Source organism: Ceratotherium simum, chromosome 12 (assembly GCF_057802395.1).
Source record: "Ceratotherium simum simum isolate JZ-2026a chromosome 12, ASM5780239v1, whole genome shotgun sequence".
NCBI classification, from domain to species: Eukaryota; Metazoa; Chordata; class Mammalia; order Perissodactyla; family Rhinocerotidae; genus Ceratotherium; species Ceratotherium simum.
The window spans coordinates 4,605,314-4,630,443 of record NC_141911.1 but is presented as its reverse complement, the minus strand read 5'-3'; the positions used below and the strand labels follow the sequence as shown (position 1 = coordinate 4,630,443).

The 25,130-nt window shown below is 38.1% G+C and overlaps 1 protein-coding gene across 1 annotated transcript in view; it reads right to left on the bottom strand.

Moving 5' to 3' along the window:
- ADAM28 (ADAM metallopeptidase domain 28) overlaps positions 1 to 24,214 on the bottom strand; it is a 67,729-nt gene extending 43,515 nt beyond the window's left edge. Inside the window, exons 1-10 of the mRNA XM_087437251.1 lie at positions 24,163 to 24,214; positions 21,444 to 21,561; positions 21,287 to 21,348; positions 18,615 to 18,718; positions 12,743 to 12,819; positions 11,157 to 11,235; positions 9,972 to 10,048; positions 7,803 to 7,995; positions 4,918 to 4,989; positions 3,930 to 4,001 (exon numbers count right to left, since the gene is read on the bottom strand). Of these exons, the coding sequence (XP_087293377.1) occupies positions 3,930 to 4,001; positions 4,918 to 4,989; positions 7,803 to 7,995; positions 9,972 to 10,048; positions 11,157 to 11,235; positions 12,743 to 12,819; positions 18,615 to 18,718; positions 21,287 to 21,348; positions 21,444 to 21,561; positions 24,163 to 24,214 (906 nt within the window). The remainder of the gene's footprint in view (positions 1 to 3,929; positions 4,002 to 4,917; positions 4,990 to 7,802; positions 7,996 to 9,971; positions 10,049 to 11,156; positions 11,236 to 12,742; positions 12,820 to 18,614; positions 18,719 to 21,286; positions 21,349 to 21,443; positions 21,562 to 24,162) is intronic.
- Positions 24,215 to 25,130: the final 916 nt, after the last annotated feature.

The window sequence follows — 25,130 nt, the reverse complement described above, 5'->3', positions numbered from 1 at the left end:
TATATTGCTACTATAGTTTATAAAACTGCATAGTGTCGGTCAAAGAGTACAAACTTCCAGTTATAAGATGAATAAGTTCTGGGGATCTAATGTCCAGCATGGTGATTATAGTTAATAATATTGTATTATATACTTGAAAATTGCTAAGAGAGTAGATCTTAAATGTTCTCACCACCAAAAAGAAATGGTAATTATGTGACATGATGAAGGTATTAGCTAATCTATGGTGGTAATAATTTTGCAATATGTAAGCATAGCAAATCAACACATTGAACACTGTAAACTTATACAATGTTACATGCTAATCATATCTCAATAAAGCTGGAAAAAAACTGCACCATGACAGGCTCTCTCATGGGGTAACTTTCTGTTGAGAAACCCAATGAAATTTTTTTTAAAAAGTAGTTTGGAAAACAATAAAAGCATTGAGGAATGCAGTTATCATCAAAAGAGAAGTAAAAATCTGACTATATTAAAATCCTCCCCTTGATTATTCTCTCAGCTTCCTTATTCCTCTCTTGCTTTCTTTTACTCACCTGACAAAACTCCAGTCCTGAGTAAAATTAACTCCCCCGCTGTGTCTTTCCTCCACCATGCTCCAGAAGACGGACAGGAGAAAGCACACTATGCTGACTGCTTTCACTTTGAAGCCGTGATTACTAACGTCAAGTGGTCTTTACTACTCTCCAGCAAGCCTGCTGCATTTCCAAAATCCATTCACCCTCATAGTCTTCTGCACATTTTTCCATACTCTCTTCTCTTTCTTAGAAATTCTGACACTTTCTTTTAAATTCTCACTTTGAGCAGATGCCCCTGCTTCCAAACTCACTGGGAATATAGAGGCAATCAGAAGGAACTTCCACAAGCTCCCACCACCAGCCTAGCCACTGGTCTACCCCTGTTCAAACACCCTGGGCCTCCCCTTCGTTATTATATGAATGAATGGTCTGGGGGCTGAAGGCCAACTTCTCCACTGATGCCCTAGATCTCCTAACTCTCCCAGATCAAGGAGATTACTCCAGCAATTCTTCCATCTTCCTTGCTTTGTCAATGCTTACCCTTCTACGGAATTGCTCCCATCAGCATAAAAAGGATGATCCGTCACGGCGGGGGCAGGATTTCTCTTTACGAGCCTTCCCCCTCTAACTTATGCCCCCTTTCCCTGCTCCCATTTATAGCAACACTTCCGGAAGGAATTTTCTGAATTAGCGGTCTCTGACGCCACTTCTCCCATTCTCTCTTGGACTCACTACCCAAGCTTTCACTCTCACACCCCACAGAAACCTGCTTCATCCAGGCGCCCAGCAACTTCTGCTTTGTTAACTCAAAAGGCCAATTCTCAGACCTCAAAAGCATTTAACATCATTGATCATTCTTTCTCTTGATAGATTTTTGTTTCAAGTAGCTTCCAGAACAACACTCTCTCCTGGTTTTCTTCCTCCCTTACTGTCTAATTCTTCTTGGTCTCTCTGTCAGTTTCTCCTCTAGTCTGACCTCTCCTCAAAGAAGTACTTCCAGGATCTACCCTTAGATCTCTTTTTCACTTATCTACACCCACTCTCATCATGATCTTACAGGGGTTGGCCAACTTTTTCTGTTAAAGATCCAGATAGAAAATATTTCAGGCTTTGAGGCCATGTGGTCTCAGTTGCAACCACTCACCAGCTCTGGCATCGTAGCAGGAAAGCAGTCACAGACTATGTGTAAACAAACGGGAGGGGCCGTGCTTCGATAAAACTTTATTGTATAGAAAGACGGCAAGCCAGATTTAGCCCACAGGCTACAGCATGCTGTGTTGTGTCTTATGCCATCTGTATGTACTGAAGACTTAAAGGTTTATATCTCCATCTAGACCTTGCCTCTGAACCCCAGTCTTGTATATCCAGCATTTCCACCTGGAAATTTTTATATAAAAAGATATCTCAAAGTCAATGTGTCCAAAATGGAAATCCTAATCTTTCCTCTGAGTCACTATCCCCCATCATTATTCACCATTCTTTTTTTTTTGGTGAGGAAGATTGGCCGCGAGCTAACATCTGTTGCCAGTTCTCCTTTTTTCTTGAGGAAGATTGTCTCTGAGCTAACATCTGTGCCCATCTTCCTCTATTTTGTACGTGGGATGCCGCCTCATCATGGCTTATGAGCAGTGGGCATGTCCACGCCCAGGATCCAAACCGTGAACCCCGGGCCACCAGAGCGGAGTGCACAAACTTAACCACTACACCACCAGGCCATCCCTTTCCCCATTCTTGAAGTTGCTCAGGTCAAAGCTCATGTTGTCACTCGACGCTTCTCTTTTTCTTATACTTTTCATCTCCCAGCTACCTCATAAACCCTGTTGACTCTATCCAGAAATCAGTTATTCTCAATAGATCCACTATCACTGCTTTTTCTCAAGCCACCATCATTTCTTGCCCTGATTTGTGGCACAATTCCCCTATCTCATCTTGTTTCTGCCCATGCTTTCCTTCAGTTTATTTTCAACATAAGGGCCAGGGTAATCTCTTAAGAACATGCATCCGAACATGTCACACCTCAGTTCAGGCTCTCCATTGTCTTCCTCACTCATGAAGAAGAACAAAGTCCTTCCACAGGCCCTCCAGGGCCTTCGGGTTCCAGCCACTGCTCCTCGTCAGATGTCATCTCCTCCCACCCTTGCCCTGGCTTACTACATTCCAGGCACAATGGTCTTCTCAGTGTTCCTCAAACATGACAATCTAGGTTTTGCCCTCAGGTCCTTTGCTCTACCTTCATACCCTCCCCTAGGGTCAAATACTTCTCTCCCTTCCTTCAGGTCTCTACTCAATTCATCCTATTAGCGAGGCCTTCTCTATTTAACATAGCATCCAAGATGAACCTCTCTCTCTTTTTTTAAATTTTTTACCCTGCTTTATTGATGTTTATAGCATTTTTTACCATCCTACATATTATTTATTTGATTTGTTTGTGTTTCGCTCTTTAAACAAGAATGTAAACTCCTCGAAGGAAAGGATAACTTCTTGAAGTAAGGGCTCTGTGTCAGTTTTATTTCCCACTTCATTTCCATAATCTAGAAAAGTACCTGGCACAAAGTAGATGCTCAATAAATATGGCCAGTTCTTGGGGTTCCTTAAGAGGAGTCATGTGATCTTTGTGGTGAGAAGACAAGATATGACCTGGGTCATGGAATCCACCCTCATTTTCTTTCTAAGAGGATTCGCAGGACATCGCAAAGTGACTCGCCTATTTCAACTAAGTATGCTAACTATGTATCAAGACACTAACAATTACGATTTAATTAGGAGGAACATGGAAATCATTTTTTAAAAAGATTTTGGAAATTAGATGATAAAACCATGTTTAAAGAATAGATTCAACAGTTGTACAATCAAAATGGGCTTTGAAATCTCAGTGACCTAAGTTTAAATCTTATCTTCACCATTTCATAACTTTGTGACCTTAAGCAAGTTACCTCGCTCCTCAGAATCTAATTCTTTAGCTGTAAATTAGGCTTACTAATATCTTAGGGTAGTTTTGAAGATTAAACGAGACACTGTACGTGAAAGATGCTATTGTGCCAGAACTTAGCTTATTTTGTGTGAGGGTTTTGTTTTTTTCCTGTTCTCTTCCTCAATTGGCTTTCCATTGAGATTTTTTTTTTCTCAGCATTTTCTTACAGGGCTTTAGAAAAACAAAAACCATTCAAACAAAGCCGCTTTTTTTACCTGCATGGATCTGAGAATAGTGTGGCAAGTGGGTGAGAAAAGTCTCTATCATGTAATATTAATATTCAGTTCAGTGGCAAAAGCCATGGCTCCCTTTCGAGAGCCGTCAGCAGCGTTAGTCTCAGGAGCATGGACTCTCCTCCTCTGCTCATGAGCATTCGCAGGGACACTCAATGACACCACCTAGCAAGTTGTCAAAATTATACTTAATAAAATATATCATACCATGTTGACGTAATTGGCCATCTCAAACACCCTCTTTCTTATTTCCTCTGGATCTTGATTGTACTTTTTAAACTAAAAAACAACCAAGACAAAATATAGGCATTAATAGAAATTGGAAGGTAAAAAAGGCAACCTCAGTTTATATTACCTCTCAGTGGTTGTAATTAAGAATCAGTTGTAAAAGTTAACACGTAAAAGTTAGAAACCAATTGTTTCCTTATTTCTCTAGCTAAATTAAAGCACTTTGGGAGTAGAGATGATGTTTTGTCCCCTGAGGTACTAGCTCAGTGTAAAGCCCTAAGGAATTATTCCAAATGTCTTTTCAGTTAAATACCATGGTTTCCTAAGCTGCGCAGAATCAGTGCGAGGAAGAGCTTAGTCATCAAAAAAAAATGTGAACAATAAATGAACTTAGTATAATAAGGGAGGTTATAGCTTTAGGGCCTGAACTAATTAATTTACTCATATTATCGAAGCACAAAATTTTTCCTCTTGAGATTACATATATGGACCTCAGACTTAGAACACCCAAAATATAAAAATGCATTCTTATAGAAGAAGATAAATAATGAATATTACCAAAAAAATTGTCTTTTTCAGACGAGTCCATTCATTAGACTTTTATATTTACTAGTTCCTGATGAGCATAAATTCTAATTTTCCAATGATTTAACTACTTAACGGAAGACAAATGACAAAGGAATTTAGTTGGAAACCAAGTTTGGAGCTTTTAAGACAATAAGAAAGGAGCATTATAGTGTAAAAAAATCAGTTTATGCATATCATATCAGGTGCACATTCCTGAAAAGGAGAAATCACATGAATCTAATTATATGTCAGATTTCCTAGGTTCAGAAAAATTTGTAAAAAAAAAAAAATAGCTCATATTTATCATTTTTCAAAACTGAACTGTATATTTAATATCTTACACAATTAATGAATTTATGTAGAAGGGATTTTAAAAGACACATTTATCTAATATAATTACCTCACCATTATCCAGGACCAAATAATATTCTATATATTTCTTACGTTCCCAAACCTTCTGGTCTTTCAATTTCTGTAAAAAATATAAAAAGGTAAATTACTAAGACAACATCTTTCTCTGCAAGGGGCATTCCTTTATTCGAAACGTGTAATTTTATAAGAGATTGGTTGATATCTGGAAATAAAGGAAAACAATATTACCATTTTAACTCTAACTAATCAGCCAGGGTTATCTGTCGGCGAGACTCAGAATGTTAGACCTAGAGGAGACATTAGTAATATTCTAGTCTGACTCCTTCATTTTACTGAAGCGTTTAAATGATTACACAACTAATTAATAGACGTGCTGGAACTAAAACTGAAGTCTTCAAATTTTTTGAACCGTGGATTTTCCTCACTATCCTGCCATGAAATAGAGAAACTTTGCCTTCAGCATTCTTCTAGTGGTTTTTTAAGTAGCCTTTTATTCCTATCCCAGTGAATACCCCTCCTTGACCAATGGTGCAATGACCAGAGCCACCATGGCACCTGGTCTGCTCTGTTCTTCTCAGGTAGAGCTGGATCTCTTTCCCACATTCTGAACTTCCTATTTTCTGTTCCTATCTTTCCAAAAAAAAAGCAAAAACAGTCCACATTTCATAGTGGATTGTCCCATTGAAAAGTAGCAGACATATTATTCGTAGTAAATAATAAACCACCAAAGTTTATTATGTTGCATTTTTGGAAGTGCTTGTCTTTTGACAGGTGAATAAGCTTCCATTAAAAAGAGCAAATTACTGAAGGTAGACTTTCAGGTATTATCTAATGAGATGTGGACTTACCTCCCACCCTCCACAGGAGCAACATATTCATTAGCACTTACACTGCACCAACAGTGTTCTGGGTACCTGGGTACAGCAGTGAAATAGACATGGTCCATGTGCTTAAGGAGCTCACAATAGACAACCAAACATAGATATATCAGGTGGTAATTAGCGCTATGCAGAGGATTACATGGAGTGATGTGATATTGAGTGACAAGGTAGTTATTTCAGAATAGATGGTTAGGGAAAGCTCTAAAGTGTTGGCCCTGAAGTACACAGATTAGTGAAAATGAGAAGCCAGACAAAGGAAGATAAATTGGAAGATAATTCCAGCAAAGAAAAAAAATGAGCAAAAATGATTCTAAGGTGAATTGATATTGGCATGTTTAAAGCATAGAAAAAAGTTTGTGTTTGTCAGAACATAATGGGATAAGTCACCAATGGGTGGGGAGTGGAAGGTAGGAGGAGATTAGAGAGGTAGGTGGGGCCCAGTCATACAGAGAGTTGCATCCCATTGTCAATATTTTAGATTTTGTACTAAAGGTAGTGAGAAGCCATTAGATGGTTTTAAACAGAAAAATGACATGATGTGATTGACAATAAAAGAATCAGTCTACATGTTTTGTGGCGAGTGGATTGTACTGAGAAGGCAGTGGGAGTGGAAAAGACAGGTAGAGGCTGCTGCTAGGGTTATTGTGAGATGCATGGTACTGTGTGGTAGTTGGGAAGAGGGAGCAAAGTGAAAGATCTGGAATATGTGGAGACACTTGCTGACCAACACCGTATGAGGAGGGATGCAGGAAAGAGGAATCAAGGATAATTTCTAGATTTGGGTCTGAACAAATGAGGAATGATAGTACCATTAACTGAGATGGAGGAGAATGAGGGAGAAGCGGGTTTTGTTTGGGGTCCGGAAATCGGTAGTTCTATTTTGACCACATTTACTTTGTGATATTAGACACTGGAATGGATTCATGAAGTAGGAAGTTAGTTATAACCTTCTGGCCTTAGGAGGGAGGCAAGGGCTGGAGGCATACACTGGATAATAACTAGTGCAGAGTTCCTATTTAAATAAGGCGTAGCATAGGATGAAGGATGAGATTGCCTAGGAAGAGTGTGTAGATAAAGCAAAGAATAGGACCCAGGACTGAACTGTATGAAGGCCTCTAATACTTAGCGGTCAACCAGAGGAGGGATAACAGTGAGAGGAACCGAGAAGGAGCACTAGTGAGATAGGAGGAAAACCAAAACAATGGGGTGTCATGAAAGCAAGACTATTCGCACAGCACATGGTTACCAAGGAGTTGAGAGAGAGGAACAAGAGGCCTGTACCAAGCTAAACCAGGAGGTCGACATTCACAGCAACATGTAGCTAACAGTGGTTCTTCTGGGTTCTTAGATAGAATATTGCCAGTAGAGTTTAAACCCACAACAAATTGAACCCACTGGAGATTTCATTCAGACCAATTCTTCCCAGTGCTTATGGATTCTGAGAACATTTAGAAGAGTTGATTGGATATGAAGTGGATTCTGAAGGAAATGAAAGTAATAATGACAAAGATATTTTTTATGTACACTTTATAGTTTCAACACAAACCATTTTCATTTTACTTTTTTGACTGGAAGCGAAATTCCGTATATGAAAGAATATTCTAAGTTCCTGTGGGCAAATTCTCTATTTATTTTGCTCACTGCTGCATCTCCAGCACCTATGGCAGGACTTCAAGAAAGATTTGTTGAATGAGTTCATTCATGACAGCAGAATATTTTATCTCAAAATAATAGTAATACTTTATACCTTTGTCATATGTTGAAATATTGTGAAAGTTGCCTGCTGCTAGAGAGCAATGATTGTATCTTATACTCCTTTTTAACCCTTGCACATTGCTGTTAATAATAGCTGAGCCATAGTACTTAGTAAATAAATCATCAATGTACAACAAGGTTTTAGCGTCTTGATAGCCTACTAATTTCAACAATGACTATAAAGCTTCAGTCAATTGCAGCTGCTAAGAGTAGAACCTGGGGCAGCCAGGACAGAATACATGACAGTACTGCAAATAAAATATAAAGGTATGCATACAGCCAGACTGGTGGCAGGTGGGGCCATATTCTGCTGAGATCCATGTGTCCATAATATGTCATCCATCCCACAGGTGGTGTTAGCCTTCTTTTCATCAGGATCATGCTTGAAGAGTGCGTGCTCTTGTCCATCCTGGTTTGTGGGGCTTAAAGGTTCAATGAAGTAGCTTTGATCTCCCTGACTAAAGTAGCCCCTGAAAAACATGAGAATTCAGGCTTAAAAATGTTCCTGTGTTTGAGTTCTATAGACTTATAGACTCCAAAAAGGTACCAATGCCAAAACATGCCAAGCTCATGGCAGTACAAGACAGTGTAACATTACAGCTGAAGACACTCTTAGAGATTACTTAAACTTACTTTCTCTGTGAGGAAATAGGACCTGCTGGGGAGAAGTGACTACTGAAATGTCATGTAGCTAACCTATGTCAGCGCTGGCACTACAATGGAAATTTCCTGACTCTCAGTTCAGAGTTCTTCCAATTTCTGAGCGATGTATGCTCTAAAAGTACACTGGAAATGAAAGAGACTTTGGAATCTTACAGATGAGGGTTAAAATTCTGAGTCTATCACCTATTAGCTGTAATACCATGGGAAAATTATTTAAACTTGCATGGTCTCCATCTAGAAAATATTATATATATTCTCCATCTATAAAATAGGAGTAGTAATATCCATCTAATAGGATGGTTGTAAAGATTGAAGGAGGTCATATGTAAAGCACATGATCTGTGAATATTATCAATTTCTTCTCAATTCTCTCTGCTGAAGCCCTGGATTGAGATTCATTCAACCAATATTTAGGAAGCACCCATTATCCATTAGGCATTGGATTAAGGGCAGATAGTGAAAAAGAAAAGAGTCATGGTCTCTCCCCTCATGGAGCTTGTAATCAAATGAAGAGGATGTATTTGGATAAAATAATCACATTTGATTCACAAATATATAAAATTATATAACATATATTTAGTAAACATAATGACAACAGATAATTGCTGGGAAGAAAAATACAAGAACATATAATAGGGAGACTGGATTAAGTGTACATAGAATTAGAAGACAGCAAAAGTTGATACGAGAAGATAACTTAGGTGGTTTATTGAAATGGTCTGCACAAAGTAGCATGGTGGTTTGGACTAAGATGTGGCAGTAGAGAGAGAATGTAGTGAATAATCTCAGGAAATTCATAGAATATAAAATAAATAGAGGTTGGTAATTAATTGAAAATGAGTAGTTGAGAGGCAAGAAGTCATCAAGGAATCTAGGCTTCTGGATTGGGCAAGTGGTCAGTTGATTACATCATTTATTGAGATGGGGAGCACCAGAAAAATCACAGATTTGGGAGAAAATCATTAGTTTGATTTGGGACATATAAAGATTGAGATTTCATTAAGATATTCAGATGCGGAAGAGATATGGAGATATGGAAGAGAAAATTAAATAATCAAGTCTGGGTATCAGAATAAATATCCTACTGTAGACAGATACATGGGGAGTCATTAACAAACAGAAAGAAATGGATTTCATAGGCATGGCTAAGACAAGCTAGAGAGAGAGTTTAGAGTGGAGAGAGAAGGTGGAGAGGAGCTTCCAGTCCCTAAGGATCCTTACTTTCAAACTGGGATTCAAAATCCTGTATTTTGAAAGCAAGCAAACCAACAAAAATAGCTCTGCAAGCAACTCAGATGTGTAATTTATTTTATGTAATTTATTTATTTTTGTGTGTGTGAGATCAGCCCTGTGCTAACATCTGCCAATCCTCCTCTTTTTTTTTTTTTTTTTTGCTGAGGAAGACTGGCCCTGGGCTAACATCTATGCCCATCTTCCTCCACTTTATATGGGACGTCGCCAAAGCATGGCTTACCAAGCAGTGCATAGGTGCATGCCTGGGATCAGAACCTGCGAACCCCGGGCCGCCATAGCGGAGTGCCAGCACTTAACCGCTTGCAACACTGGGCCGGCCCCCAGATGTGTAATTTATTAACCACTATCAAGAGAAGCCGTGTTTCTGTCAAATTTCAAAATTTTTGACCTTAGGTTTTGTACTCAACTACAGTATAAATAATTATATTTGAGATTCTTCAGGTTTATTAAAACACACACACACACACACACACACACACACACACACACCATCGTCACAGGTGCATACAAACCATTCATAAAGTCTTACCTTAGACCCCTACATGTGCTGATGCTAGCATCAGAAACTTTTTCATTCACAATGTGTCCTTGGTAATAACAGTCATCCTAAAGAAAAGGGAAAAGGGATTTTTTAAAGGAAAGTATGCATGTTTTTTAGACCCACTGCTAAATTTGAATTTGAAATCTTGAAACAGGATCTATAATGTTTTCAAATCATTTTATGCTGAACAACAGTCAACTTAGAGACGTAAAAAAAACAATTTTAAAGAAGCTTTTTATGGTTAAAATCCTTAATATCTAGTTAATGATCCTAAAGACAAAGAATGTCAACTAAATCCTGGTGTAAATGTTGGTGTTGCAGAAGAAGGATAACAGGAGTGAATACAGTTTGAAAGAAACATACTTACACATGTAAGTTTAAAACCCAAGTCCCCAAAAACATCAGACATTCATTCTTTTCCTTGGCTGATTACTCATTAATATTTTTCTGATATCTACAAGCTCTCTCCAATGAACGGGTTATTCAGATTGTGTTGTTATTGCTTGATTTATCCAAAGAGTTCCATCAGACCAAATGGGTTAGTACAATATCCCGGCCTCCATTTGGAGCCAAATGTCCGATCCCAACGCTTTTCCATGTGGATGTACTTCAGTGAAGTACACCTTTCTACTTTGGGACAGATGAGGTATTGGCCCATGTAAACCTCTGTGTCTTGGAGAAGGCCTTCCAATAGAAAATGGAGCTCAGAAAAGACGACAATGATAAAATACCCCTCGTGCCACTTCACACTGTCATCTTCTCTGAATAAAACTCAAGAGTGGAAATTATTTAAGGAAAACATAGAATTCTACAATCCTACCATTGATGAAATAGTCTTGAGTTTGAGAGACTACATGATCTAGAGAGGTAATCAGCATTATAGACTAAGACTTTTAATTCTTCACTTTTCTAATGAAAATGAGAAGCTCTTTCTGACCACTCTTTTATAGGGAGCCCTTGAAGGCTGGAAAGCGTGACCACGGTTGTCAAGAAAAGCCTTTGTTCTTGTCAAACTATAAGAACGTGGGAGGATCAATTAAGAAATTACTCCTGCTGAAAAAAGTCCCAGTGCTACATATGCTGTTTCACTGGCAATATTTACCTGGCAATGACACTGCATTTGGGTGTGTGAGTCACCCCCTAATTAACAACAATTCTAGGATACTGTTTTACCATGATCTGTGGGCTTGTGGTGACTTCCTTTCCAGTGGAATTATAATGTGTTTCTGTGTAGCCCGATGAAAGGAGATTCCTGAGGGGAAAGAAAATTGTCTCGGTTACTCATGGTAATTGCAAAGTCCAGTGATCAAAGTGAGAGCTTTCACTGGGTGTGCAGAAAAGTTTTAACTCCTGAGCTCCTTCTCCAGACCCCTCAAGACAAGTCCAAGCATGAAAGGGATATTTAAAATGGAAAGACAGAGGGGCAGAGACATTCCTGAGCAGTGTGGAACAGTGTCTGCTTTCTCATTAGACTTTGCATACTTGTCTGAGGAGACATTTGAGGAAGAAATGGAACTGAGAAGGTCAAAGTTGATAAAAATGACTGAAAAGAGCAATGTTCCTCCCCAGTTGAGGGTAACTGCATTTTCACCCAGTCCTTTTCAGTTACCAGTCACTGTTAACAACTGTAGCAGTGGATAGTTTACTGGAAATTGACTTGCATTTGGTAGTTAGGGCCCTTCAGCATTTTCACTCAGCTCTTAAAATTCTTTCAATTACCTGTTAGAAAAATAGGAATCTGAATATGTTTTTAAAAGAGGAAAGGCGAGGAGAAAAGGAAGTAGCTAATATCTGTTAAACGACATCTCTATATTGGCCACTGGGTTAGATGTGTTATGTGAGTCATTTAATTTAATCCTTTCAACAACCCCACAAAGTAAATATTACTCTCCTTATTTTTGAGATGAGATTAAATAGTTCAAATGGCAAAGAATCACATCTAGGTCAGCCTGAATCCAAAGCCTGTACTGTTCCCATTACACCACATGGTTTCCAAACCTCAGCCAGTTGTGACTTTTTGCAAGGATGATAGTCTATTTGAGTGAAAAACATCTTACTGTCCTATAGAGAATGACTTAGGGATTGAAAGAGCTTGAAAGCACAGATTCAGGAAAAACCACTTTTGAAATAGTCAAGATATAGGATGATCAAGATCTGCATGAGAGCTGAGACAGTGAAATTTGAAAAGAAATATTGAATTTAGACGAACTGTATAAAGATAATAAAGTAATAAGAGGACAATGTAACGTATGAGAAAAATGGACTGGTTAGTGGATAGCTGGGTAGAAAGCAGTGGTGTTGGACTCAGGAGAGCCCAATTCTGCTTTTACCACTGCCTGTTCTTTGGCCCCCAGGGTTTATTTAACCTATATACGTCTTGTTTTTTCCTGATGGAAATGGTTGCAAATTGTTTTAAAATCTAATCTTTCAGTGTTAGAATAATAAAATGCAATAATATAGGGGAAGATTTAAAAATCTATCTGCTATTTCATAGAGTTTGATAAAACGTATGTCTGCTTGCACCTCGTTCATTGTATTTCATTACTAGATGTATCAAAACACTAGTAAACTGTTGTTTTGTCCAGTGTGTTTCTACTACTTTGGTAACAAATATTAGCTGAACCCTGTGGGTCAGTTGAGAGCAAAAGCTGATTAGCCAAGGTTTGTGAGAGCCATAAGCAGTAACAGACTCAGTTAGCCCACTTTCCACATACTAACTTGCTGTTGGTGAGGATAATATCAGAAGTAAAGACACTTACTTGTTTTTTTTCAAATAAAGCACTGCAATTTTTCCATTTACTGTCATTTCATACTTCAACTCAGTTTCAAATTTTCCCTGCAAAAATGCACAAACATTTACTGGTAATTAAAAATACACGAATATTCATTTGGCTACGTCCATCTGTTTAATCATTAGCAAGCAATGCCTGCTTTTCTTTAACAATAGTCTGCACAAGACCAAACGTGTTTCTGCCACTTTTAACAAATCATCAACTCTGCTAACTGAATAGACAGGTTATTTGGGACTTTTCTATCCTTCCATCCATACATACATTCTACAAATATTATCTGAGTGCTAGTTATGTGCAAGACAGTGCTTGGTTCTGGAAATTTGAATCCAAGCAAGAAAAATTGGTACCTGTTGTCAGAAAGCTTATAATCTTGTGGAAAGACAGACAGTAAAATTGAGTTATGTTGTATGATAAGGGATATAAAGATGGAAACAATATAGGCCATCTAACATCTTAAGGACAGGAAAGGCTTTCTTGAGGAAGTTATGTGTAAGCTGAGATATGAAGTAGCCAGGTGAAGCAGAGTGGGGAAGTTATTTGAGAAGAAGGACTAGTATGCTCACAAACCCAAAGACCTCTGAAACTCTCACTGATGATTTTCCAACTGGACTTCTTCTCAAGGCTAAGTGGAGGTCAGAATATGGGAAAAATAACAGAAATATGTACCCTAAGGCAGGGAGAAGCCATCAGGAAGAAAACATAGTCTCAGGTGTTCAGAAAGAGAAAATATCCCCTCAAGTAAACCACATGGAAAAGGAGAACTGATTTAAGTTTAGATTTATATATACAGGAAGAGTGAGAGAGGACTATACAGAAGGATTTTAAAGAAGATGTTATTGGGTACTGAAGTCTGACTTTGTTGTGTAAAACAGTGTTATTAGCCATGATTACACCCAACGTCCAAAAATTCACTGGGAAGTGCCAGACGTTGTTATTAAAGAGATCTAAATATAGCAGAGCAAACTCGAGTGACAACCCCTTATTACTGGCTGAGTGCTGTTCTCTCTGCTCTGTTGCACGTAAGGCCCAGCTTTCCTTCTGTTCTCCCTCTCCTGGCCAGAACAGTACCTGAGCTCATCAAAGGACAATAGCAAGTTAGAGTCATCAAGTCACAAGCACTGTGCAGGGACTTGCCATCTCCAAGGTCAGTTATTTTGGTCTATATTTCCTTTAAATTATCAGTTATTGGAGTTTTCTACGGTATCAAAAATGCCAGGCTCTAAATATCCTATACTGTGGCCTAGATGAGGAGAGGCTGCTGTAATTCAGTTCATTTTCACGAGTAACAGGAGCTTCAAAAACTCTGAGGGTTGAAAATAAAAGTCATGGGGAACCATTGTAACCACTTCTTGTTCAGATTTAAGAAAGGCCAGATAGAATGAAAATATGAGGAGGATACTAGATAGGACCTTCTAACCAAAAGAGTCTTCCAGATATGTTTCCTGTCAGCAATGGATTTTTAGTGGACCTTCACCTAAAACATTATTTGGTGGTTATTTTAGAAAAGATAATTGTTTTTTTAAGGGGGAGTTTTAGCTGATACTAGCATAGAGGTTACGGGTGAAGGAAACAGCAAGGAAGAAAACCAGACTCTCTATGAAAGAGGGTGCACTGGGTGATGTTATAACTGTACTGCTCAAGTAACAGTCCGTGGTGGAGGGCAATGCCTACCAAGAAGTGTGTCTTATTTGTACACCATCTGTGTCCTGAACTATGGGTTAGGAGAGGAAAGATACACCTTGATTTGGAGAGCATCCACTAGAAGGAAATGATTTGGAGCCCATTGAGTAAGATTAGCTGGTCACAGGAACATACAAATAAAAATTTCCTCCAGGAAAAATGCCATAGGTAAGGTTTAGTGGGTGGATTGGGAAAGTGATAGTCCTGGGATGGGAGCAGATCTGTAAAGTCAAGATGATGCTCATGGGCAAACAGGAATAGCAAAGGAAACCCTAGAAGTCCCAGGGAGGTTCTTAATTCTAGTAGTACAACTGTTACCATAACATAGAGTAATCCGAAGCCTCTAGAAACCCTTATGGACCTAGCTAAGGCCTGAAATTGTTCCCAATACATGGGAGGCATTGTGCTGCCAGATATTCTATTTTATGGCATGGGCCAACAGCAAGATGGTTTTGGCCTCTAAGGAAGTGAGTGATCGGGAGGCTGAATCCTAGGAAGAATAGTGACTGCCTCTAGAACGTAGGTTCCCAACATCAGAGACCTGGATTAAGTATTTGTTGAATACATATCTATGCAGGTATATGGGCAATGTACTCCAGTTATATCCATTCATACATTTGTCCACTTGTTCACTTCTTCATTTGCTCACTCATTCAACAAATACTTAATCAGTTCCCATTACATAATGCATATAAAATACAATCAGGAATACAATCATGAATAAAACATTTGAGGATCTACCCTGGCTTTTAGTGCCCTCTCCAGAAAATTTTTCAAAGGATTATTTTATTCCAGTTCAAATCTTAAGTAATGTGGCCAGGCACGATGAAGTCAGAAAGATGGGGCCATGCTCTTGGCATAGCTGACAGGTAATGCCATTGCCTCAGTTCTCTGGTCCAGTAGAGGGCACAGTTGTATAATCATAAGGACAAGAGTCCTCCTGGTCACTGCCTTGAGAAATGATTAATCCAGACTGAGATCTATGTAGATACAGAGATCCCCTCAGTCGGATGCATTATAAAGTCGGGATGCTTCAAGTAATTGCTAATGAATTATTTGCATAAGGAAGAACAACAGTCTTAACACAGAAATCACAAGGATAACTTCTAAGAACTTGGCTTATACCTATAAGACAGTGTTCTTATTAGTCATAAGCTGTGTCTGAGCAAAAAGAGAAGATTCTATGTCAGGGGAAAGAATGTGCCTGCTGTGTGGCAGGCAAGGATGTCACCAGCGTCTCTAGTCTATGCTTGTAGGACAAGCATGATATGACAGAACTCAGTGTCCTGACAGGGCAGGACTGAAATATCAGACATGCAGCAGCACGAGGCCTTATATCCGTGGAGGGGACAAGGGCTGGAATCACTGCTAGGGTTTAGTTTCAGATGTTCACGGGGAGATAATAAAAGCCACATAGCAGGATTGCCAGATAACATACAGAACACCAGTTAAATTAGAATGTCAGACAAACAAGGACTAACTTTTTTAATACAAGCATATCCGATACAGTATTTGAGTATACTTATACTAAAAAAGCATTCATTGTGTATTGGGACATTCAAACTTAACTGGGTATCCTGTAGTTTTATTGGCTAAATCTGGAGATTCTACACATGGTAGAGTCCACGGAGATGTAAGAAAAAATGGAAACTAGACATCAATGACTAGAGAAAGGAGGTGAGATTCTGAGAAACCAGAGCATGGGAACCACTAGCTGGGAAAAGCAGGTGCATTCGTTCAGAATGTTTATTTAGCCAGGAGTTACTTCTAATGGTTTGGTCACATGTTTGCTGTGGGCTACTTCAAAGACATGAGCCAACCCCTGAGGACATCAACGTCACTTGAATACTGAAAAGCAGACATGATTGAGTTATATGTACTTGCAAGGCAATGTGGAAGCATTCAGTGCTCATCCCGTTATATTCAGCACGCCCAACACCGTGTTATCTTCTACCCTCCACAGCTAAAGGGAGCAAGGAGAAACTTGCAAATAACTAAATAAAACTATGAAAATAAGATTCACCATATAAAGAAGCATTAAAACATTCAAATTATTTAGGCAAATTTTTCTTCAATTCTCTATGGGGTTTGGTTTAACGTTTTCATTTCCTTTAAAATGTAAAATCGATGAGCTTTGCAAGGATTTTTTTGAATCAATGAGTGTTTATGAAATACTTTCCACAGGACGGGCTGGGAGACAAGAGTGAAGGAATGGCAGAGACATGTTAAAGACATAGTAAAAACTTTTATTATTCACCTGGGCAATTTCAAGCCAGAAGAGAAGATTACACGCACTCTCATAGACACACACACACACACACACACACACTCATGTACACACATCACTACAGTAAAATCAATATTAAAAACATATTTATATCAAGAGCCAAACAGTATAACACTGATTATGACGGAAACACGGCTTCAGGAGAGGGCTCTACCAGGATACACACAGATAGTCCATGCTGACTCACAGAGAACGTCAGATGGGCTGGGCGTTCCACATAGAGAGAACTTTTTAAGTAGAAAGAAATCCATAAGAAAGGGCATCGAGGTAAAAACAAGCATATTATTAAGAAAAGCCTTGAGAATACCAAGGCTGACTAAAAAGGAGGTTATATTGAGAAGCAGAACGAAAACAGACAGGCTTAATAAACCATTGCATTAAGCACAAAGAGCCTGGAAAGTCAGTCATAAGAAGAGGAATCTGATGGGTCAGATAGGACAGTGTCATAGCATAAATTGGAACAGTGAGTAAATAATTGCATCTTACTTTGCTTTTCGCATAAGTTGTCTCAAAATAGCCATATAAGATAAGCATTACTATTCTTATCTCAATTTTAAGACAAAGAATTTGAAGTTTGTGTGTGTCTAAATTTACACAGAGAAAATTAACAAAGCTAAGATGTAAATAGAAACAAGCTCTCTGAATTCAGATCCTTTACACTTTCACTGTGGATCAGAAAAACACAAGGTTCGCACAGCCAGTTAACCGAATAGTGGACTAGATAGATAATGTATTTGCAATAAGATCTAGCACGTTGTATCAACTGCATGCAGCTACTGAATCATTCCAATAATTAAGCTTGACCACCTAGTCTGTGCCAGTAACCACTCTATGGATTTTCATCAAAATAAATTGTTCAAAAGCTTAAATTTATTTTTTTACACTTGCAAGGAAATCACTGTATAACTGTGATTAAAAACACTGGACCTATATTCAAATTTTCCTCAAAATACTCAATGAGAAAAGTAAGTGGCCTTTTTAAGAGACTGCCAGAAAGCACTTGAAGAAAGCCGTATTGCCGGGGAATCCAATGCATCTCAATCCCATTTAAATTTAGCAGAAACATTTTGTTGAGCAGTAATTATTTTGGGAACTAGAGTCTATTACAGATTCTACTTTTACAAATGTGTTCGCTTTAGAAGAAATAATCTGTGAGGAACCTTATTCAGTGGGGAAATATGTGCTCCCAGTGAGTTGCATCGTACAAGATTTCTGTAAATTGTTATTTATGTCTCATTTTTCTGTATTTTTCTGGCTCCCAGCAAAAGACTTCTGGGTGAGGGTAATTAATAAATTGTTATTGAATGAATCAGCATGTTTTAGTTTTCCTCTTTTGATTGAGAATGTGTTGTTTCATTAAGTAGTAGGAATTACACAAACTTTAATAGCTGCCCATTTAGAAAAGAGAGAGGTAAATTTCATGCTCAATTATAGCAATCCATTCTAATTTAATATGCATGTATGCATGCATCCCTCCACAATATTTTATTTTCTACTTCAGTATTAACGGTCAAGGTTTTGTTTGCATAGGTGTGTGTATAGATAGATTAGATAGATATATACGTAATACATAAAATAAGTTGTATCAAATTTCTTTGGAAGTACATGGAATAAATTATGCATTACCATAAAACAAAAATATTAAAGTTTATTGTCTGTGTGACCTTGGAAAGTGTATTTCAACTTTCAGAAACTTAATCTGCAAAATGATGGTAATAGTAGAATGTTGGTTTATTGTGAAGATTAATAAAGATAAGATAGGTCAAAAAACACACACGTGTGTATATATATATAAATATAATAGAGTTATATATTTATATGTATATCATGTATATATTTTTTCAAGGTTCTTTGTTAAATCAAAAGCTGTACCTGTTGATCTGGTTCCTTGACCTCTCTTTTATGAAGTGGATGAAGTCTTCTGGGATAAACCACTTCATACCTCTGCACTCCAGGGAGCTCTTTTATAGCATTTACTGAGGGAAAAAAGTAAGAGAAGATTTTGCTAAACTGAACTGAAACAGGCTGTCCGGTAATGAGCATCCTTATTGCATTTCTGGTGAATAATGGCACACGCTGAGGCTTTAACTGAGTTATGTCAGAGAGTTAGTAAACTGTAGACTCCAGGAGAGATGGACAAAATCAGAAACCCACTCTTCCTCTCACATCTTTACTTTAATCTATATCTTTAATTATGTTCCCACTGAAAGTTTACAAGTGTTTATCTAATTGGTGAAAATATTTCTTTTGAATTTTCCCTCTTCTCTTTGCTATCTTGAATCCCCTGCAGAAGAAAGTAGCAAGCAGTACAGGTAAAAGCTGGAACAGAAAGGCAGAAGCCAAACTAACCCTCTAAGAAGCTTATCATTGTCAGAAAAATTGAGTTAAAGCACTCTGAAAACTACACAGTGTTATAAAAATGAAATAACCACCGTATGCCATTTCTGATTCTAATATGTTTTTCTCCAGTTCTTACAATAGCAATGTTTTACACTAAGGAAAGAAACTAAGACTCAGTAAGATAAGGCTCCAATACTAGCTCCATAGAATGGGCTGGCTTTTGCAGTACAGATAAAGCTTCCTTTTTGCATACAAACCCTGAAAAGAATAAAAAATTAGAGAAGCAGACAATTAGAACACTATTACTGGCCTGGAAGGGAAATTTTTGAGCCTGCAGTCATATTGAAAGAAAATTGGAGAGTTGTCTCATCCAACCTTCTATCTCCTTTTTGAATTCTCATCTCAATGCTGTTTCTAGAAGTTACCTTTGAGAGAAATTTAGTTTCCCCAAAGCTAACACTGGATTTTCTAATTTCTTTTTTATTTGTCCACATGGTCTAGTTCCTGATCTGTGTAGAGCAGTACCTGAGGAAGTTTCCATAGACCTGCTCTTGGGCTGCTAAGGGGCTGCTGGCCCACCCAGAATGTAGATCCAACAGGAACTAGAGTGCAGAGTGTGGCCAACCCAGCAATTTAGTGACACTGTGACTGGAAAGGCTTCATTTCCCTGTGTAATGACAGAAAGCCTCTCTAAAGGTAATCCTAGCTCACTGAAGTACCCAAACCTAAATTCTATGGTAATACAAATTTATGTTACTATGGCTGATCTTTCAACAGATAATACTGAGTATTTTTCGTTAGTCACTTTGGTTCTCTGTACACTTATCCCAATGATGCTCCAGAGAATAAAACATTTGTTTTTAAAATTTTTCTGCAGAAACTTTCAAAAATTGCTGATGATGATAATTTTCTTTTACTATTTTAGGTGGCTCTAATTCATTTCACCACTCAAGAGCCATTTACATCTAACTTTGAAGAATAGAAAAAGTGATTAAATTGGCTAAAAACTCATTGGGTCAAAAATGAGGTGTTAAAGTGATGAAACAGCTTTTCTTTCAGTGGCTTGACATTTACTCTTAAAAACGTTTCAAAAGCACTGAAAGTCATGACGTCAACACTAGAATACCTGAACTTTGGGTTTAGTTTGGGCTGTTTAATTGTTTGAAAAGAGGGGGCAGATGAAATGATCTCTAAGTCCAGTTTAAGTAGTCCACAATTTTATGCACATAAATACAGAATCCCCTATAACCTCTTTGAAGGGAGATGATCATCCACATAAAATTCTAGTCAGCTGTGATTGAATAAGCCCTGTTACATAGTCACATGTCAAGACCTGTGTCACAAGGGCCCTCAGTTACTTCTAGCTGTTACAGAGATAATCTCTAGGCATCTTTTATTTCTATTTAATTAATTTTTGGTAAAGAAAAATAATAATATTAGTTATAAAAAATCTTTTATAACAGAAGTTTAAAAGCCTAAGGGAATATTAAATCAATCATTTTTTTTCATCAAGTTAAAATTTTCATAATTATCATAATTATTTCAAAATAGTAAGATGCCAAGAGGTAAGAAAATTACTCTTGCCAGAAGTTAACTGATGGTATCAGCACAATTCCCTGTAGCCTCCTGGAACTCTGTGACACCAAGCAAGCATACCATAAGGCACCCACCTGCTGTCTGGTGGACTGTGTCCCATCAGTGCAATTAGTGCCATTTATATGGAGCTCATGAAGCCTGTACTCGCCAAGGTTGCAGCTAGAGTAACTCTTTAAAAAATGTTGTGTGAAAAATGATTTTTATCCACAACACACATGATTCTGGCAGGAAATACTAGTCCAGGCTGCCCTCAAGTCACAAAATAATAACTACCAATTTGTCTCTCTTCATAAAAGCAGAAAGTGATAACACACACATACCCCGTCTAGAAGTGGTGAGAAAAGGAACAGGCCAATCCACCCAATGTACGTTTTCTCTGAGAGACACACTGATCTCCACGCTTCTCCTCAGTACCTAGGTTCTAATGTTTCATGAAATCAGAAGTTACCAATTGGCTGTTAAATATGGAGTTGAAATATGTAAATTAGTGAAGAAATATATTTGCAACTCTTTGTTTGATGGCGGAGCACTTCCAAATGGCAACCAAAATAAATCAATAAATAAAATAAACAAGAATATTTTTTAAAAAGCCTCAGGCAACCTCTCACTTTCTTGAGTTCGAAATGAACGGATTTCCAGCTCCACAAACTCGTGCAACACAGTACATTCTCTAAAGAAAACAGATAGAATTTCCCTTAATGGCCGTTATTTTTCTGAAATCAAGAAGGCCCCTGAAAGAATGAGAGTTGAGATATAACAAATGACACAGCAGTTAGAGAGATGCGACAGACCGCAACATTGTTTGCCTCATTCATCCTTAAGTTTGAAGGAGATGGTGCTGCCTCCTCCCAGCTGAATAACTTCAGGCTAATTATTTCGAAGCCTGTGGAACAAACACAACTAACTGCCATCTAGGGATTACGCAAATCCCAGCTGCAACACAATATGTTTCCACTAATTCATTTTAATACTTGTTTTCTCTCTCCCACAGAACTCAGATGTCGGACTAATTTTGACCAGCAAAACCGGATCAAGAAAAAGAAAATTATTATTTTGGTTTGGGTTAGATAATTATTTTTGCTGTTGATTAGTTTTAGAAAAGTTAAAGCTCATTGACAAGATTAATATAACAGACGCTGGCCTGGATTGCTACTTTATTTTTTAATGCATTTGGGGCCATTTTGGAGGTTAGCAGATTTGTACATAATATTGACATTTTCATTTTTGTTCAAATCTGTTCAAAACTATTTAAAGCAATGTCTTTCCAAACTGAGCACATGACACATGACACTAAGCCCTGAATCAGAGTTTATGCGACGACACTGACTTCAGCTCTGGGATTCTCTATTCCCCCTCAGACTATCCGATGACTTTAAACTTCATGTAGTAAAAGTGAGTACAAATACTGAGGAAAAAACACAGTGTAAATAAGTCTATCGTGTTGGCTGTTAAGATTAAATTATATATACTCTTTAGGGTCTTCCAGCCCCCTTATGAAGGCATGCAAGAATTGCTCATTTGAAATAACGTAATTTCAAAAAATATTGCACCCCCTGGGTGTTCTGCTGGAATGTAGTTAAGATCTTTCTCCTTTGTGACCGCACTTACTTCCTCACCCCCAAACACCTGTCACATCCTTTTAATATTTATATATATATTTTTTCTTTTCCTACGAAGAAATTGCATGAGTTACTTTTCTCAGAGGATTGTGAAGCTCATTAAAAACTGTTGGCCTGATTTTATGTTATTCTTTTATTTCACATACATGGGAACTAGGCAAAAGTCATGGTCCAAGGGGTGCATATTTATTTTTGGGATGATGGGGACAGAGAAAGAAAAAAGGAGGAGATGGGAAAATGAAAATTGCTTTTCTTTTTACATTCTGGCTGGGCAATAAAGTCATGTGAGAATAATATCAGGTGTATTTCAATGACCAAGGAGACACTCTTGAAAATATAAGATGGAAGATAAAAAGAGAGAGCAGCTTCCTGTTCAATATGCAAGATAAGGAGAACAGCTCTCTGTGTCACCTCCGTTCTCATAAGAGCCACTTCAGAACCTCTCTTCCCACCACCAAGTACTTGGAGATGTCACAATTTTAGGCATGACATCTAAGGAGGTTACGTCTCTTGGTGCCATGTTGTGAACGCAAAGACAAGGGGAACAGAATCAGTTGGTGTGCCCCATTTCATGAAAAGGCTGTAATGTGGATGGATTCCGGCGTTAGCTATGGGATTCTGTTAATGGATCCAGCTCAATCTTCATTCTGTTGCCTAAAGCTAGTACCCAACCTTAGTTGGGTACCAACTGAGGACCCAAGCTATTAGTTGGTACTGGAAACCTATGTTTCAACTAAGCGAAGAGTCCCAAAGAGTTTTTGGTGATGGTATTTTTGGAGTCCGCACAGAGAAAAGATTTCTATTAAGTTTGACTCAAAAAGTAGGAATTTTAAGTCAATAACTTAAATGCCTAGCACAGTTCTATACTTAAAGATATTAAGTAAAACTTTCAAAAGTCCGGAAAACAAATCAGAAACCAAAGGCAAGGCAAACCATTTTTAGTGAAAAGGTACTGAGTGAGTGCAAGGGGGAGAGACCTTTCCCTCTCTAACGTGGTACTTCTTGTGGGTAATTTTTTCCCACTCCCAGGACCCAGCAAGCATTCTAAAACCCAAGAAGAGGTTTACCAGGGAAGGATTCTCAGACACTGAAGCTAATGTACTGACTTAAATACGCTCTAGAAATAGAGATAAGCTAAGGAAATGTGATACCCGATCTAATTTAACCAAAATCTAATTGGAGAATTGACCAGAAACATGACATGCTAGACGTGATTTACCTTTAGGAAGTAGAATTCTTCTGCTTTTGAAGTTTTAAATGTTTGATATAACCAGCAAAATGGCAGTGAATTATCAACTTAAGCTAAGAAATGACATTGTTTTGGTCAAGTAATATATCACAATGCTTTATAAATATGAAATTGGTCAACTACTTATTTCCAATTAATTACATTTATTATCACCAGTAATGAAAAATCTAAATATAAAAATGAGTACTCAAAAGGAAGAGAATGAGCCAAGCTGGTCCCAATAATAATAGAAGCTATTTCCCGAAGCCTTCCCACAGCGTTAGCCAGTCAGGTCGACTGCAGCTCTATTGCTCTAAAAATGACAAGGTGGGATTTGACAAATTTCACTTTTTGACTCAAAGATCATATTGATTATTTAAATAATACTGTGTTAAATCTTCCCTTTGATTCCTACATATTCTCAGATCAGGCATGTAAATATTGATTCAAGATGTTTCCTTGCCTCTCCTTTACAGAGTGTTTACATCCGTCAAGGCCCCCCAAACAGCCGATGAAAACCAGCCCAACTGGATAGTCAAATTGGTTAAAAAAAAAAGAACAAAACTATTGGGAGAAGATGAAAAGCAAGCAGCTCACTGATGTATTTAACAGAACCTGAAAGGAGTTCAACACCCACCTGGAACTGCAGAAAGCAGGAAAGTGGCCGTCAGAAGTAGCCCTGGTAACATGCTGGGTGATCCCGGGAGCATGGGCCTGCCCTTCCCCCTCCAACAGACAGCAGACCTGTGCTGCTGGCTCTGCGCCTGCCTCCTCTCAAGTGAGACAGTGAAACTCCCGGTTCATTCCCTTCTCGGCTTCAGGAAGTGTTTGCTAAAGGTGTTGCTCAACCTTGAAGCCCTGGTCCTGCCACAACCGCACAGCAGGCGGAAGTTCTGGCTGCCTACTGGCTCTAAGATTCCTTTGCCATAGCTATTGTTTCTCTTTCCTTGTCTCCATATTCCCCACTGAAAGGTGGTACATTTCTAATATATTACTATAGCCCAATAAGCTACCGTGGGATAACGGATTCAGAGTATCTTGATAAATCTGTTTTATCATGTATATAATAAATATATATAAATATAAATATTTGCTATGTTGACAAAAAGTTATTGAGAATGTTATTCTTCCCTTGCATACATATGTGGTTCAGTGAAACAATTTCCAATCCAACCCAATTATTAGGTGAAATTCTCTTTTCCAATTATTCTGTGTTCTATTCTCACACAATGGGGCTCTCAGGGAGCTCAAACTATGTATGACAATGTGTGACAATATAAGCTCAAGGTTTTTCTAACCCCCAAGGGTATTTGTAGCATCACTAACAACCGGACGGAGGTGAAAGCCTTCAAGACCCAAAGGATGTAATTTCCAGGAAATTTCAGCTGTCACTGGTGGTGATGAGGCTAAGTCTGCACGTCCCGATATCAGACTGTATAACTAAGAAAAGAGCTAATATTAACTGAATGCTTACTAATTTCCAGGTCCTTTATAATTATTATCATATTAATTCTTATGACATTCTGTGTGATAAATAGCATCTTACTCCCGTTTTGTAGATGAAAAAACTGGGCTTAAAAAGATACAAGAATCAAAAGATTAAGA